This window comes from Phocoena sinus, chromosome 11, assembly GCF_008692025.1.
Source record: "Phocoena sinus isolate mPhoSin1 chromosome 11, mPhoSin1.pri, whole genome shotgun sequence".
Classification (NCBI taxonomy): Eukaryota; Metazoa; Chordata; class Mammalia; order Artiodactyla; family Phocoenidae; genus Phocoena; species Phocoena sinus.
The window spans coordinates 101,490,724-101,507,428 of NC_045773.1; the positions used below are offsets into that span (position 1 = coordinate 101,490,724).

Genomic DNA, 16,705 nt, shown 5'->3' on the forward strand with positions numbered 1-16,705 from the left:
CAGTTTCCTCCACTGTAAAAACGGGGGACATAACAGTACTGGCAAATCACAGGTTTGTCGCAGCAATGAGTCGCAGCAATGAGTTCATACAAATTAAACTGTCGCACAAAGTGCTCAAGAAGTACTGCCTCTGCCTATGTCCCCAGGACAGATGAGACTTCACATTCAAGGAGGTGGACGGGACTCGCCTAAGGGCAGATGTATCTCAGGCTGGTGAGAAGGCTGGTATTACATTCAAAGTCAGAGCTCTTGCATTTGCTCAAAGATGCTTTTAAAATGTCAGGTCATGTCACCACTCTGAGTGAAAACTACTGTTTCCTACCTTATTCAGAGCAAAAACTCAAACTCTCTATGAGTCCTATACTATCAGCCCAACCCGTCCACCACCCTGAACCCCTCGTTCCCTCCCACCCTCACTGCTCTCCTCCCACAGCAGGGGCTCTCCCACCAAAGGGCCTGGCACGCTTCCCCCAGACACAGCGCTGCTGCCCCTTGCCCACCTCAGGCCTTTGCTCAAATTACACTTCCTCAGCCAGGCCTGGGGCCAGTTCCTTTTAACTGCTACCCCAACCTAGCCCACATAGATGCGCTTTCTCTGCTTAACTGCCCTCCACTTAATAGAATTCTTATTCACTCTCCCTATTGTAACACAAGCCCTGAGAGCAGGATCTGAATCTGTTTAGCTCCATGCTCTACCCCTGAGGCCCATAAGATGATCTAAGCTAGAGCAGGTACTCAGTAAGTATTTGTTGTGTCAAAGAAACGATCTACATAGAGTAACATACAGAGACGGTATCACTGGCTACAGCTGGTTTACACTGTCTGCACCCACTCGCAGCTCCTGACGGTGACCTCTTTCGCTCACTTACACCCCCAGTGCCCCACACAGTGCCCATGCCTAGTTCTTGACGGCAATACCCTCAAACGATTTAAATTTAACCACCTCCCGCAGAAAAATCTGCTCTTTTAACCTTTTTCCAATGCTTCCTATAATTTACAAGTCTTCCAAGGAGTTTCAAATCAAAATTCTTAAGCGTTTACCCACAGGGGGCTTCCCTGGTGGCGCAGTGGTTGAGAGTCCGCCTGCCGATGCAGGGGACACGGGTTCGTGCCCCGGTCCGGGAAGATCCCACATGCCTCGGAGCGGCTGGGCCCGTGAGCCATGGCCGCTGAGCCTGCGCGTCCGGAGCCTGTGCTCCGCAACGGGAGAGGCCCACGTACCGCAAAAAAAAAAAAAAGAGTTTACCCACAGAGGAAGTAATTTCCTTCAAAAGAAAATCAAGTTCCTAAAGCCTCTGAGAATGAAGACTGACATCGCGGTACCCAATGTTACTAAACAGTCATTCCCAGTTTTGGGTCCCAGTTTGAGTGACCCCAGTTTTCTTTGTAACTTAATGAATGTAATTCAAGAAATAATGACTAGGCTGCTAATGAAACGCTACCAGTGCCTTAGGGCCAGCTAGGTTAACCTTAATAACTAACCCCAGAGTTCTCCTATACTGGGGTTAGGCAGAGAGCAGACCTTCAGCCTCTTCCGCTGATCTCTCAAGGCAAATTTCAAAGAAAATAACGAGTGAAGTCTGGCTAGGTAAATCAGGGAAACTTGAACTCAAGGAGTAAGTGACACTCGTAACATATCACATATAATGCACGAGCTTGTGCTAGGTCAGTTAATCTAGGTTCATTATCAACAACGTTCTTCTAAAACTTTAGGAAAAGGCTTCTTGTAAAGAAACCTGGTCATCTTCCTGGATGGTTCATATTAACAATAAACACACATATATAAATCCCATATACATAAATTTATACTCTAAGATTCACATCTTGCAACCGAACACTACACATTTAGCAGGTACATGTCTACACTAAACTGGTCTACAACAGGCTTGTCATAAACCAGTACTCACTGAGAGCTGAGTGACATCCTTCAAATCTCACCTGGAAACAAAGCTGAATTCAAAGTGCAGACAGTATGGAAGTGTTCAACAGTATTCACTCACGTGTTTGGTTAAATACATTGTACAAGTTTCACCCTTCAAACAGCCCAGGGTCTTGGGGCATCTGGCACAATGAAAATAGCCATGGAACAACTTTAAAAGAGTGACCAGTTACCAACCTCTAGCGGTATTTTAACTTCCTCTTTCACATATTTTTTTCAAAGAATATTCTTAATAACATCTTATTCGGGAAGCACCCAATTCATGCTTTGCAGTTGGGGGCAAGGGGAGCAAAATGAACGCCACTGCATTTTATAAGGAAAATAATTAAGCCTGTTTCTCTCACTATGTAGATGTAAAAATAAAAATGGATTCAAAAGACCAACTAGTCTTAAAACGAACCTTCCTCTGCCCCCCACCTTTTCCAAGTGGGGTATTAAGTTTCAAAGAGTTAGAACTGTCATATCATGAAAACGGACCTTTCTAGGACACTGGAAATAAATAAAAATGATTTCAAAGGTTAAAGGCTATTTTTAAAAGGAGCCACACTGTATAGCGAGGGACCACACAGTACCAAAGTCAGGAGCAGGGCTCTAGAACTAGACTGCCTGGGTTTCAATCCTGCATCTGTCACTTAGTGTGACCTTGGGCAAGCTAACTTAGTTTCTCCATACTTCCGTTGCCTCATCTGTAAACTGGGGGAAATAACAGTATCCACCTCCGTCGGGGTGTTAGAAGGATTGACTGAGGTGAGATTTGTTCAGTACCTGGTCTTGGTAAGTGCAAGTAAGTCAGTGCATATAAAAATTTAAATGCTTAAAACCATCGAAAAAGGCTGAGCTAAAGTGACTGACAAATGTAAACGCCGCTAAAAGGCCTTCAGGGAGCTTAAACTATTTTATACGTTTACCTTTTCTAAATGTTCCACTTGGAATAGACTCCATGCAACTGGGAACTCCTCAGTGTGTCCTCAGAAAAAACTATTAAGACACTACATTCCAGCATTCACTGCGGGCAGCCAACAGGGTACCTGCTTTCTTAGCAAGCTGTCATTTTCTATGGCAAAACATCTTCAGATAAGTGAAAGTGGGACACACACAGACCACACATTCCATGCAAAACAAGTGTCGAGGAGGGGGGAGGTGGAATTAAAGACTATCTCAGGGTCATTCATCCTGCAGGGGCCAAAATAAGTATTATTATTAAATCTAGTGTTATTTGAATATGTAAATAAATATGGCTGAGCCACTCCTCAAAAGGAATCTGAACTGTCCCTGAAATCAAATAAATGGACTTACTATAGAACTTTAAACAGATTACTAGAAAAATGAGCCACGCTGCCTAAGGTTTGGACCATCTTGTCATGAAGACTGGAACTGGGCCTCACTGTGAACTCGAGGAGAAACAAAAAGAGGCAAAGTCTACCCAGAACTTTGGAATCCATTTGCCCTCTTTTAAGTCAAATTGAAGTGAAGATAATAAAGCAGCTTTCAGAGGCCTTTAACGAAAAACTTCGTAAATATCTCTGTCTAGCTGAGTAAAACAAATGACTGAGCAGTCCAGAACTGGACGCACAGCAATGAAGCGATGGGCTGGCTGGTGGCAAAGATTTCTCCTCTCTCTCAGTCCAAAGTTGCTGGGAGAATGTATCTACCTCTTTCCTAAGATGTCAGGAAACAAATCAGATAATGCGGATGCAAAAAAAAAAAGGTCGCTATAGGAATACGGTTTTAAAATCCATTCTCTTCTAGGTTCTTGAGTTTTCCTAACAAACACACGAAAAACAAGATACTGCTTTTAGTTAAGCAACGGTCACCCTTGCAGCATGTACAAGTCTGTTTTCGCTCGACCGCATCGATCCTTATATCAGCTTAATTACAGACATGAAGTGCTTGGGTTTGGAAGTAGCTAACAATTTCCACTTCTTCCACTCGTACTCCCAAAGAAGCACTATAAACGCAGGCCAAAAATGCTAGGCCTCAAAACCGAGGACTTGATCTTACTTTGTCTCAAGTTTGCAAGTTGGCAAATTGCAGTAATAGGCCGGGGGGGGGGGGGGGAGGGGGAGGGGGAGGGGAGATATCGGGTGGATGCTAGAGTAGAGTACAGGGTGGCAGGAAAAAGCACCCCGCCAGCCGCAAACTACAGCTCTGGGGTGGTCAAGGAGCATGGCCCCGGCACCCCTTCTCCTCCCTGCTTTCAGGTCCTAAGACTGACAAGGGCAGCAGAAGCACCGGGGGAACCGCCTGCGAAGGGAAGGTCTCAGGGCTTGCCCGCGCCGCCCTGCTGCTCGGGGGCCAGCACCGAGGCCGCCGGGAGCCCCGCTCGTCCCCGCGGACTGCAGGCGGGCAGGCGCGCCCCCGCTGGAGCCGCGCGCTCGGGACCTGTAGAGGCCGCTCGCGCCCACGCCTCCCGGGGCAACGACGCGGCAGGCCCGGCCGCCCTCCACCCAGCAGCCGCGGCCTCCCGGCGAGCGGAGCGCGCAGGCCGCCCGCCCGCGCCCCACGACGCCTCGCGGGAGGCAAAGTTTGGCCACGGCCCCAGGGCCCGAACTTTCCCGCCCGCCCGCCCGGGCAGCTCTCCGCCCGTTCCCCCTCGGCCGACCCCGGGCGCCGGCCTTCCGCGCTCCTAGACTACTTACTCTGGCTGTTCCCGCAGCGACTGAGCCTCTGCGGCGGCCATCTTGAACTTCCTGACTCCTGGGCGGCGGTGGCGGTGGTTGCCCGGACGGTGGAAGCCACTGGAGGAGGAGGAAGCCGGAGCAGGGCCGTCGCGCATGTGCCGACAGCGTCGGGAACCGTGGAACTCAGAATTGCTCGGAGAATCCGGATATAAAATGCATCCGGGGACAGGGCGCACTAGCGTCATGACGCACTTCCGCGACGGGGCGGGGCTGCGGCGGCGAGGGCTGGGGCTTTAATGGCGCGCGTTGATTGGGTTAGAACCGACGTTACGTTCTAGGACCCCGGTGGAAAAAGGGGGTGTCCGCCTTGCGGGCGCGGTTCCGAGAACTGGTTACATTGTGGGGCCCACAGTTGGGTTAAAATTCTCAAACTGGGGCAAACAAGATGACTGCTTTTTTTTTTTTTTTTTTTTTTTATGCGTTACGCGGGCCTCTCACTGTTGTGGCCTCTCCCGTTGCGGAGGACAGGCTCCGGACGCGCAGGCTCAGCGGCCATGGCTCACGGGCCCAGCCGCTCCGCGGCATGTGGGATCCTCCCAGACCGGGGCACGAACCCGTGTCCCCTGCATCGGCAGGCGGACTCTCAACCACTGCGCCACCAGGGAAGCCCAAGATGACTGCTTTTAAATGCCTTTTACTGTCTAGATAAGTCAATGTGAAGCGGCATTAAAGGAAACTTTGTAGAAAGGCAGGAGTACTGGAAACGTAGGGCTGTACCTAGAACATAGGGAACTATTTTTATTAATACATTTCTTTGAAACTTTTGAACTTTGTTTCAGCTTTTGCTAAGTACAGGGGTAACGATTCAGGAATCCGTTACTCCTGTTTAGTTTCGCTGGTTCTGTAATTGGTCCGAATAACTTTGTAACTTTGTTTTTCTATAATGAATTTACAGTAACGAGATTAAATGAAACGTATGAGAAAACATTTACTGTCTCTTGGAGAGCTTTCAATACCATGGAAGTTTTTACATTCTCTGTCTCTTAAAAGAGACATATCTTTCTCCATACTCTGGAACCTGAAAGCAGGGTGATGATCACTTTTATTCTTATAATCCACTGAGTTTGGGTTTGACCTAGAAATTTGAGTTCGGAATATCTGAGCTTCTTATATATATCTCTTGATTTTCAGAGAGGAAGAGTTACAAATACTCTTACAAAGTAAGTCCCTCGTTGGCTGGAATTCCAAATGTGTTAAAATGTTAAGCATTTTCCCCTCATAGACTTTTATTAACATGGAACACTAAATCAATCCCTGGATATTTATTGATTTTTGTGGGTTCCCCCCACACATACCCATTGTTGCATTTCTTTATATGGTCCTTAATTATATTGTTTTACTTATGAAGGATTTCTCTTTCTCCTTAATAATCAAATCCAGGTATAATAACTTAGAAGGTTTCTTTCAAAGGAAATAATTTTCAGAAATATGTTAAGAATGGTTTATATTTTCAACCATATATTTATCTATGTACGAATAGTGTGTAGGTTGGGATTTCAGAGTTCCACTAATTGTTCCTACCTCTGGATTCTCATCCCTGTATATCTTTTCAAAGGTATTTTGTATATGGCAGCCTTGTATTTACAGATTATATTCTCTGTCCCACGAAGGCAAGGCCATGTGTCATTGTGTTAAGAATAGCTCAAATATGTTATTAAAATAACAGAAAATTAGTACATTATTTTTAAATAAATAATTTTAAAATGAAAATAGAGTGTAACAGACTTATTACAGATCTCTTCTTGGAATTGAGGGCAAGCCTGTAAGAGATCTCACCTTGGATATAAAGTAGAATAATATACTTTAAGGCAAAGAAGCCTAGCAAACTGGCACTCAGAGGTAAGGTGACTTGCTTGTGATGACTCAGTTCCTAGGTGCCAAGACACGGTTTGAACTGAAATTTCTCAAGTCTGTGCTCTTCCTTCTTACTGTGCTGCTTCCCACAGAAATGTCATTGGTTTAGCATCCTCTTATTGAGCACCCACCCACACAGCTCTTTGGTTTTCAAACTCCTTTCGAATAAAGGTAACGGAAAGAGCACTGGATTGGCACCCAGAAATTCCTTATTTTCTCTGTGTCCGTAAGCAGTAGTCTCTTCCTTGTTGCTGATTCGTGGAACGCTCATAAACCAATCTTTCCTCAGTCATAACGTGATCTCCCTCGCCCCCCCCCCGCCCCCGCTCCGCGTTTCTTTGCAGCAGCTTTCATGTGGACATTAAACTAAGCATACCGAGTGTGGCGAAGGATAGGTGGGGAACACAGGAAGTAAAGTTCAGGCTTGAAGGCTTGATTATCAGGCTTGATTATGACTGGCTCAAGTTTAAACTTGGACAAACCATTCAAGTTTTTCAACAAGAGCATAGTAAAAATCAAGTTTCAGAAAATGATGCTGGCAAACACATTTCTCTCGCTCGGTACTACTCTCGGAGGGTGCACTAGGACAGGATTTGTCAAGGACTCAGTCCGAACTATACTGCCGTTGAAGTTTTGGGAAAAACGGGGTTCTTTGAAGGCGGAGTTAAAGCAAATATCCACTTATTACTTTAATCATTCAGCAAACGTTTACTAGGCGACAAACTTAAGCCCAACTTTTCATTCTTAAACTTGAAGCCCATCCTCTCAGCCTCGCTACTTTTTCCTGTCCTAGTTCGGGAACCTTTGCACCGGAAAGCAGCCGCAGTAATTGCCGCTGGGTCGATCCCGCGCCTGGAGCGAGCTCTGGGGGTGACCCCGCCCACCGGAAGTCCCTGGAGGGGCGGGGCCTCGGCGAGCGCGCGTTTCTCGGCCCAGGGAGGCGCGTGCGTGCGTGCGTGCGTGCGTCCTTGCGTGCGTGCGCCTGTGCAAGGGTGGGCGGAGCTGAGGAGAGCTGCAGCCCCGCCCCGCCCCGCCCTTCGGAGCCCAGCCAGCCTCGCGCCTGCGAGCGGACCCGTGAGGGTTGCTCGGTGCAGCTGACGGATGTCGGGGACCGCCGCGCCCGGACGCCGGACACACTCTCCGGCCCGAGGACAAGGTTTGGGGGACAAGCACGCATTTTCGCACACTGGACTTTTTCTTACCGTTTTCCAAGTATTAGTGGTTTCCTGCAAGACGCACCTTCCCGAAATAGTGCGGTGCTTTAGCGTGACGTTCCTTCCGTGCCAAGCGATGTATTAAACTTGGACCTTCTAAGCTACCCCGTTCTTGATCGCGCCAAGCTCTTCATAGGCTCGTTATAGCGTGGCTTGTTAGCAGACAAACAAACAGCTATCCTAAGTCCTTTGAGGAAAACTGGCCCGCGCAGACTCCCCAGATGTCAATTCAAAGAATGTCGACGACCTTTTAGGTAACACGTAAGGTTTGACTCAGTTTAGATCTAGACGGGATTTGTAGATGCTTGGGAAGACACTGGGTTGAGTTTTTCCTTTATTACAAAACAAAAACTTTTCCCTTTGTTCCATGAAAATAGTTTTTTGTTCTTTGTTTTAAAGCAGCTCCAATGCATTCACGAATATCTGGAAAATACAAGAGAGCAAAAGAAAACGAAACGAAAACCATCCAGAGTTCCATTACCCAAACTGAACCAAAATTCATGTATGGGCCTATTGGGGCCTATTTCCACGTGAAATATTTCTTGTACTTCTGTATGGAATGTGATAGTTTGCTTTTCCACGTAACATGCCTATCAATTTTTTTTTTTTTTTTTTTTTTTTTGCGGTAGGCGGGCCTCTCACTGTTGTGGCCTCTCCCATTGCGGAGCACAGGCTCCGGACGCGCAGGCTCAGCGGCCATGGCTCACGGGCCCGGCCGCTCCGCGGCATGTGGGATCCTCCCGGACCGGGGCACGAACCCGCGTCCCCTGCATCGGCAGGCGGACTCTCAACCGCTGCGCCACCAGGGAAGCCCCATGCCGATCAAGTTTTACATAATTCTAGCTTTAGTAAATGTCTTCGTAACTACACGATGGCCCTTTCCTTTGTTACTGGGTGTCCAGTAGGGTCAGTGTTGCTCTGTTGTGTGTGACTGATGAGGCAGTGACTCCAGTGGTGTTCAGAACGTGACCATTCAGGTCAGGAAGACCTGGGCTTCACCACGTGTTTAACCTTTGGAGCCTCACTTTACACCTCAGTAACGTGGGGGTAATAGTTCCCATTATGTCGGATTATTACAAGAATTAAATGAAATAATGAGTGAAAGTCCCTGGAGCATGTATTGATAAATACTAGCTATTTCTATAGGCAAGGTTTTTTTTTTTTTTTTTAGTTTGTTTCTTTTGTTCTGATTTTTTTGTTTAGTTCCAGATTTTGTATGTGGTTACATACAATTGCTACATTGGGTGTAAGGGGTTTTATACACAGCTTTTCATAATTTTATTACATAATTAACACATAAATAATACATAAATTAGAAGCACTTTTTGCAGTAAGAAAAAATGAAAACTGTAATCCTACTCCCTGTAGATAATTATTATTCACATTTTATAATAGGGCTACCTAGCCTTTCTTACTTTTTTATACTTGTATTCGTATATTAATGACATTTTAAAAACTGCAATTGCATTATGAACGCAGTCTCATAACGGGCCAAGGATAGCGAAGAGGCCAGTGTGGAGAGAGTGCAGTGATTACAGGAGTAGGAAGTAAAGCTGGAAAGGGAGTTTGTAGGATTTGGATTTCACTTAAAATTTATTGGACAGAGTAAGTGCAGGGTTGAAGGATGGCATAATTTATTTTAGAATGTTTTCTTGGCTGCTCCAAGGAGCTAGACAGCCGGGGACCTGGGGAGGAAAGGTGGAATCCAGTTAGGAGTGTAACTCAGTAATCCTGGTGAGTGGAGGTGGTGGCTTAGAACAGGGTGAAAGTGGGAAAAAGTGGTTGGATTCTGGATATATTTTGAAAGGACAAGCTGTAGAATTCACTGATGGATTGGATGTGGGGTGTGAGAGACGGTGACTTAAAGGTATTTTGGCTTGAGCAGATATAATGCAATTGCCACTTAGAGCAGATTTAATTGGTGGGGATTGGGGGCAAATGAAGAGTTCTGTTTCAGTCCTATTATGATTTCAGAGTCTATTAGATGTCTAATTGTAAGTGGGGTCTTAAAGACTTCAATTATTATTGTCCATTTTCCCTTTCATTTCTGTCAGTTTTTGCTACATGTATTTTGGTTCTTTGTTATTAGGTTCACACATGTTTATAAACATTATATCCTATTGGATTGACACTTTTATCAGTACAAAATGTCCCTCTTTTTCTGTAGTGTTTTGTCTGACATTAGCACAGTCATTCCCACTTTCTGTGGTTGCTGCCTGCATGATTTTTACTATGAAATCAAGTATATCTCTGTAGACAGCATGTAGTTGGGTCTTGTTTTTTAAAATCTATTCTAATCTCTACCTTTTGATTAGAGCTTGTTTAATCCACTCGCATTCAATGTTATTGACATAGTTGGATTTATGTCTATGATTTTACTTTTCTGTATGTCTCATGTCTTATTGTTCCTTTGTCCCTCCTTTACTGTCTTCTTTTGAATCAAGTGAATATTTTCTAATGTAGCAGTTTAATCTCTAAGTGATTTTTTTCCCCACTATTTTAGTTATTTCCTTTGTGGTTGCTCTAGGGCTTACCACATACATCTTAACTTACCAGAATTAGCTCCAAATTTGTACTAACGTAATTCCAATGAGATTAAAAACCTTACTCCAGTATAGGTTTGTTCTATTTGCCTATTTTTTGTGGTATAATTATTATATATATATTGTATCTATAAATGTTACAAACCCAACAGTACATTGTTATGATGATTACTTTATATCTTTTAAGGAAACTGAGAGAAGAAAGGAAAGCAATACATATTTACAATTGACCCTTGAACAACACTGTGGATCCACTTATACGTGGATTGTTTTCAATAAATACTACAGTACTACATGATCCGTGCTTGGTTGAATTCATGGATGCAGAACCTTGGATATGGAGGGCAAACTGTAAAGTTATAACACGTTTTCAACTGCGAGGGGGGTCAGTGCCCTTAACACCACATTGCTCAAGGGTCGACTGTATAGCTTTTATTATGCATGACCTTCTTATTTATCATTTCTGGTTCTCTTTATTTCTTGTTTTTGTGGATCCAAGTTAACACCTGGAGTAATTTCTTTAGCTCAGTACAGCCTTGCTTCTACCCACCTCCTTTGTACTGCTGTGAGCAAATATGTCACATTTCTATTCTATATGTTATAGACCCAACGATGCATTTTATTATTTATATACATAAAATGTATTGTTTTATACAATTGCTTTTTTTATGTGTGCATCTTAAAAACAACTTTATTGAGGTATAATTTGCATATCATAAAGTCACCCATTTTAAGTGCACACTTCAGTGATTCTTAGCGAATTTACATAATTGTGACCCATCAGCATAAGCCAGTTTCAGAGCATTTTCATCACCCCTGTGATATCTCCTCATGCCCACTGGCAGTCACTCGCCATTCCCACCCCTGGTCCCAAGCGACCATTAATATACTTTCTTTCTCTATGGATTTGTCTTTTCTCGGCAATCATTGTCTTTTTCTTTTTCAATTTTATAGTACATTCTCAATTTTGTACAACTACTACCTCTGTCTAGTCCCAAATATTTTCATCACTCCAGAATAAAACCTGTCCCCAATAAGCTGTTTGTCCCCATTCCCCTATCCACCCAGCCCCTGGCAACCACCAGTCAGCATCCTGTTGCTATGGATTCATCTATTTTGGATATTTTATCTATATGGAATAATAGATTATGTGACCAGTTGTATCTGTCTTCTTTTACTTGTTTTAGAGGTTGATTCACATTGTAGTATGTATCAGTACTTCATTTCTTTCTATGGAGGAATAATATTCGATTGTATGAATATATACAATTGTTTTTTAAATCTCTTAAGAGAAGAAACAAAAATGCATTTATGCTGTCTTTTGTAATTACCTAATTACCAGTGCTGTTTGTTTTTATGTGTTGATTCAGATTACTGTCTGTGGTCACTTTCTTTTAGCCTAAAGAACTTCCTTTAGTATTTCTTGTAGGGTGGGACTGCCAGCAGCAAATTCTCAGTTCTTGTTTATCTGGAAGTTTCTTTATTTCATCTTCATTTTTGAAAGATAACTTTTTGGATATACTATTATTGGTTGACAGGTTTTTATTTGACCCTTTTTTTAAAAAAAATTGTTTATTTTATTTTTGGCTGTGTTGGGTCTTCATTGCTGCGCACAGGCTTTCTCTAGTTGTGGTGAAGGGGGGCTACTCTTCATTGCAGTGCGCAGGCTTCTCACCGTGGTGGCCTCTCCCGTTGCGGAGCACGGGCTCTAGGCGCATGGGTCTCAATAGCTGTGGCACTTGGGCTCAGTAGTTGTGGCTCGCAGGCTCAGTAGTTGGGGCTCGTGGGCTCTAGAGCGCAGGCTCAGTAGTTACGACGCACAGGCCCAGTTGCTCTGCGGCATGTGGGATCCTCCCGGACCAGGGCTCGAACCCGTGTCCCCTGCATTGGCAGGTGGATTCTTAACCACTGCACCACCAGGGAAGCCTGTTTGACCCTTTTGAATATGTTATTACTCTGCCTCCTGCCTTCCATTGTTTCTGCTGAGAAACCTGCTGTTAATCTCATTGAGGTTAACTTTTTTTGGGCCACACCGCATCTTAGTTCCCCAACCAGGGATCAAACCCATGCCCCCTGCAATGGAAGCTTGGAGTCCTAACCACTGAACCACCAGGGAAGTCCCAGTGTCCCCTTTAAATGATGAATTGTTTTTCTCTTGCTGCTTTGAAGGTTTTCTCCTTGTGTTTGGCTTTCAGCAATTTTACTGTGATGTGTTAATATGTGGATCTCTTTTGCATTTATTCTACTTGGAGTTCTTTGTTCTATGGCTTTTCAATAAATTTGGGAAGCTTCCAGCCATTATTTCTTCCAATATTTTTCTGCTCCTTTTTCTTCTCTCTCTGGCCATCTCCTTACATGTATGTTGGTGTGCTTTAGAGTGTCACACAATCCTAAGGCTCTGTTCATTCTTTCAAAAATTCTTTTTTCTCTCTGTTTTCTGATTGCATAATTTCTATTGATCTATTGTCAAGTTTACTAATTTTTTTTTTCTGCCAGTTCCAATCTACTGTTGAGCCCCTCTAATGAAGTTTTCATTTCAATTATTGTATTTTTCAACTCCGGAATTCCCACTTGTTTTTTTTTTTTTTAAATATATTTTTAAAGAGATTTTTATTTATGTATTTATTTGGCTGTGCCGGGTCTTAGTTGTGGCATGCGAACTCTTAGTTGCAGCATGTGGGATCTTAGTTCCCTGACCAGGGATCGAACCCAGAGCCCCCTGCATTGGGAGCGTGGAGTCTTAGCCACTGGACCACCAGGGAAGTCCCTTCCCACTTGTTTTTTAAAAATAATTCCTCTTTATTGATATTCTGTCTTCGATGTGACATTGTCATCAGACCTTACTTCTTTAACCACGTTTCCTTTAGTTCTTCGAACATGTTTACAGTGGCAACTTTGAAAACCGTTGTTAAGTCCAACATCTAGTTACTCTCACAGTTTCTATTGCCTGCTTTCTTCCCATGGTGTGGGGTCATACTTTCCTGTTTCTTTGCATGCCTTGTAATCTTTTGCTGGAAGTTGGCATGTTTTAGCAACTCTGGTTACTGGTTTCCACCCATCTCCAGTCTTGTTATTATTATATGCTTGTTCGTTTGTTTAGTGACTCAGTTATTCTAGTGAAGTCTATTCCTTCCTCACCCCATGCTGTGTGAAGCCTCTGGTGTTGCTCCTGAGGGAGTGCAGCCTTGCGGATTCCTACAGTCGCTCTGGGATGACAGTGGTTTTGGAAAGTTTCCCTTTGCCTGTTTCTTGTACTGGCCATACCCCGGTGTGTTAAGCTCCACTAGGTGCTGGCTGACTGCTGTATTGTTTTCAACATTACCCTGGGGCATAAATTGGTCCACAGACTAAACCAATCAAATTCAGGGACATTTAACAGGATACTTTCTAAGGTCACTGTCTGAGATTTGACTGAGATCTGACTCAAGGTGGGTTCCTACCACCAGTCTCTATCCCTGGTTCTCTTACAAACGGCTGGCCTACAGTTTAACCTCCATATGCAATGATTCTACCGATCTCCTCCGGGTTGTCTTTCCCCACATCCTCCGCTGTTTCTGAGAGTATCTGGAAGCTCGAACTTCCTCTCCTCTGTTGCAGATGAAGCCAGTTCTTTTGGGAGGAGATGAGAAGCTGTCTGTTTTACAGCCTCCTGTAGCCTCCTGGCAAAGTCTCTGATCCAGGACTCTGGAGCTGGGAGTGGGGCAGTGACACGCCTCTCTCTGAGTGACACTGTGTTAGGGGCTGGGCGCTCGGCGGAAGGGGACAATGGTAGCCACAGGTGCTCTCCTCCCAGTACCTCTGCCTTGGGACCATGGCAAAGGCAGTCAGGGCCCCAGTATTCTCAGTGGTGCCACACTTGAGGCGTAAAGCCTTCGGTTCACAAACGGGAGCTGGGCAGAAGAAAGTCCTCTCCTCTTGGCTGCATCCTCCTGGAACTTAGCCTGAGGAACAGGGAGCTGGGGGCAGAATGAGAAAGGCTGACAGCTCCAGAAGATGGCCCTCTGCCTGGGAGCTGGGGGACAGGGAGCCCCGTGTTTTGGGTGACACCAGGCTGGGGTGGAGTTTCTGTCTCTCTGATTTGGGAGGGTGTGAAGGAGGGAGCAGGTGTTGGTTCAAATACCACAAACTCTTGCTGATTTTACCAAATTATAGTAGATTTTCTTTTTCTTTTTTTTAAAGATGTTGGGGGTAGGAGTTTATTTATTTATTTATTTATTTTTGCTGTGTTGGGTCTTTGTTTCTGTGCGAGGGCTTTCTCTAGTTGCGGCGAGCAGGGGCCACTCTTCATCGCGGTGCGCGGGCTTCTCACTATCGCGGCCTCTCTTGTTGTGGAGCACAGGCTCCAGATGCGCGGGCTCAGTAGTTGTGGCTCACGGGCCTAGTTGCTCCGTGGCATGTGGGATCCTCCCAGACCAGGGCTCGAACCCGTGTCCCCTGCATCGGCAGGCAGATTCTCAACCACAGCGCCACCAGGGAAGCCCCTAGTAGATTTTCTTGAATGAATGTTTCTTCATTTGCTGCATGCCCTTAGGATAATTTCCAGAGACTATAAGTGATTGTTTTAAATACCTTTTATCAGGTTTGCTGGGGAGTGGGTTCATGGAACTCCTCACACTGCAATGCCAGTTAAATGTCTAATTGTAGATGTGAAGTAGGCAGTGGATAGACAGGTCTGGAGTTCAAGGGTGAAAGTAGAGCTGGAGATAGACGTTCTGGAGACATGGCGTGTGCATGCATTTTAAGAATGAGATTGACCAAGCTCACTTAGGTTCTGGACAAGAAGGTAGATGGAGAAGAGTGTAGGCAAGGTTTTAAAGGCCATGCTTATTTAGGGTGATTGGCAGTAAGCGTTATCACTTAGGTGCCATTAGAGAAAAAACGTTAAAGTCACATAAAGAGTTAGGAGACATTTAACAATTTCCTTAACTGCTCTGCAGCTAAGTAATAGCGTGTGGCCTCGAGTGAGTTGTTTAATCTCAGTTTCCTCGACTAAAATGAAGGAGTGGAGCTAGGTGATGACGAGAGCCTCATTGTACCTTCCAACTGCAGCCTATTATTCTTTAAAATTGGATAACTACACATTCTTGCTTTCTCAAATTCCAGGTACTTATATAAATTCCTGTACTCAGTGCTGGCGAGAGTTTGGTAAAATGGGCTTATACACTGCTGGTAGGAATGAATTTAAGTAATGTGCTTCAAGATCCTTACAAATGTCAATGCCATTTGCCCCAGTAACTCCTCTTTCAGGGCTTCCCTGGTGGTCCAGTGGCTAAGGCTCGGCGCTCCCAATGCAGGGGGCCCAGGTTCGATCCTTGGTCAGAGAATTAGATCCCACGTGCCACAACTAAGAAGTACTCCAGACTTTTTAATATTCACTGTAGGTCTTTACGTGACTGATCAAACTAGAATTTTGATGTATATGTCACTTCTCAGTGACTTCAGAACCTTTTTGAAGTTTAGGGAAAGATGATTTAATTTTTCAGATAAAATTACCTTCTAAGATCTAGGTAAGGTCTGCCTAGAAGGCAAAGCATTTTGTATTAAAAAATCCTTTTTATGTTGCAGTTGCGAACACAGCAATTTGTGCAGTAGATCTCTGTATGCTATGTTCTTCAGTAAGTGAATGGATAAACAAACCGTTGTACATCAGTACAACAGAATACTATTCCAGGATAGTGAGAAATGAATTATCGTGCCACAAAAAGACATGGAGGGATCTTAAATGCACGTAGCTGAGTAAAAGAAGTCTGAAAAGGCTGAATAGTGTATGATTCCAACTATATGACGCTCTGTAAAAGGCAAAACTATGGAGACAGTGGTTGCCAGGGGCCCAAGGGGAGGGAGAGATGAATAGGCTGAACACAGAGGATTTTACAAGAGTGATACTATAATGGTGGACACATGTCATTGTACATTTGTCCGAACCCATAGAACACACAACACCAAAAGTGAACCCTAAAGTAAACTATGCACTTTAGTTAATAATGTATCAACCTTGGTCCATTAATTGTAATGAATGTAGCACACCTATTTAGGACGTTAACAGTAGGGGAAACTGAGATGGGGAGAGAGGGAGTGTACGACAACATTCTGTACTCTCTGCTCCGTTGTATGTAAACCTAAAACTCTCATAAATAAAGTCTAGTTTTTAAAAAGCTCAGCTGTCAAATTTGTGAGGTAGACCTCTGTATGTTTTGAGTGTGTGGGGGAGGTGTCTTTGTATACAGGGTGGAGTCACAGATAACTAGGTGTCATTTCAGCAACATTTTCCCCTCCACATTTACAATAGATTGGGTTTTTTTTTCTTTGCGGTACGCGGGCCTCTCACTGCTGTGGCCTCTCCCGTTGCGGAGCACAGGCTCCGGACGCACAGGCTCAGCGGCCATGGCTCACGGGCCTAGCCGCTCCGCGGCACGTGGGATCTTCCCGGACCGGGGCACGAACCCGCGTCCCCTGCATCGGCAGGCGGACTCT

At 44.7% G+C, this 16,705-nt stretch overlaps 1 protein-coding gene and 1 long non-coding RNA gene across 17 annotated transcripts in view; one reads left to right on the forward strand and one right to left on the reverse strand.

The window, feature by feature from the left end:
• PRPF4B (pre-mRNA processing factor 4B) overlaps positions 1 to 4,776 on the reverse strand; it is a 40,968-nt gene extending 36,192 nt beyond the window's left edge. For 8 of the 15 annotated variants that reach the window (XR_004352138.1, XR_004352135.1, XR_004352134.1 and 5 more), the window contains exon 1: positions 4,579 to 4,771. Coding sequence is in view for 3 of the 15 variants with exons in the window: in XM_032648210.1 (XP_032504101.1) it covers positions 4,579 to 4,715 (137 nt within the window). In the remaining 12 variants the exon portion in view is untranslated. Of the gene's footprint in view, positions 1 to 4,578 lie in introns of all 15 variants that reach the window. The other 7 variants (XR_004352139.1, XM_032648213.1, XM_032648212.1 and 4 more) reach the window with 3 other exon arrangements.
• Positions 4,777 to 7,527: 2,751 nt separating this feature from the next.
• Positions 7,528 to 16,705, forward strand: part of LOC116761559 — a 67,594-nt gene continuing 58,416 nt past the window's right edge. For both annotated transcript variants that reach the window (XR_004352048.1, XR_004352049.1), the window contains exon 1: positions 7,528 to 7,942. This is a non-coding gene — a long non-coding RNA (uncharacterized LOC116761559). The remainder of the gene's footprint in view (positions 7,943 to 16,705) is intronic.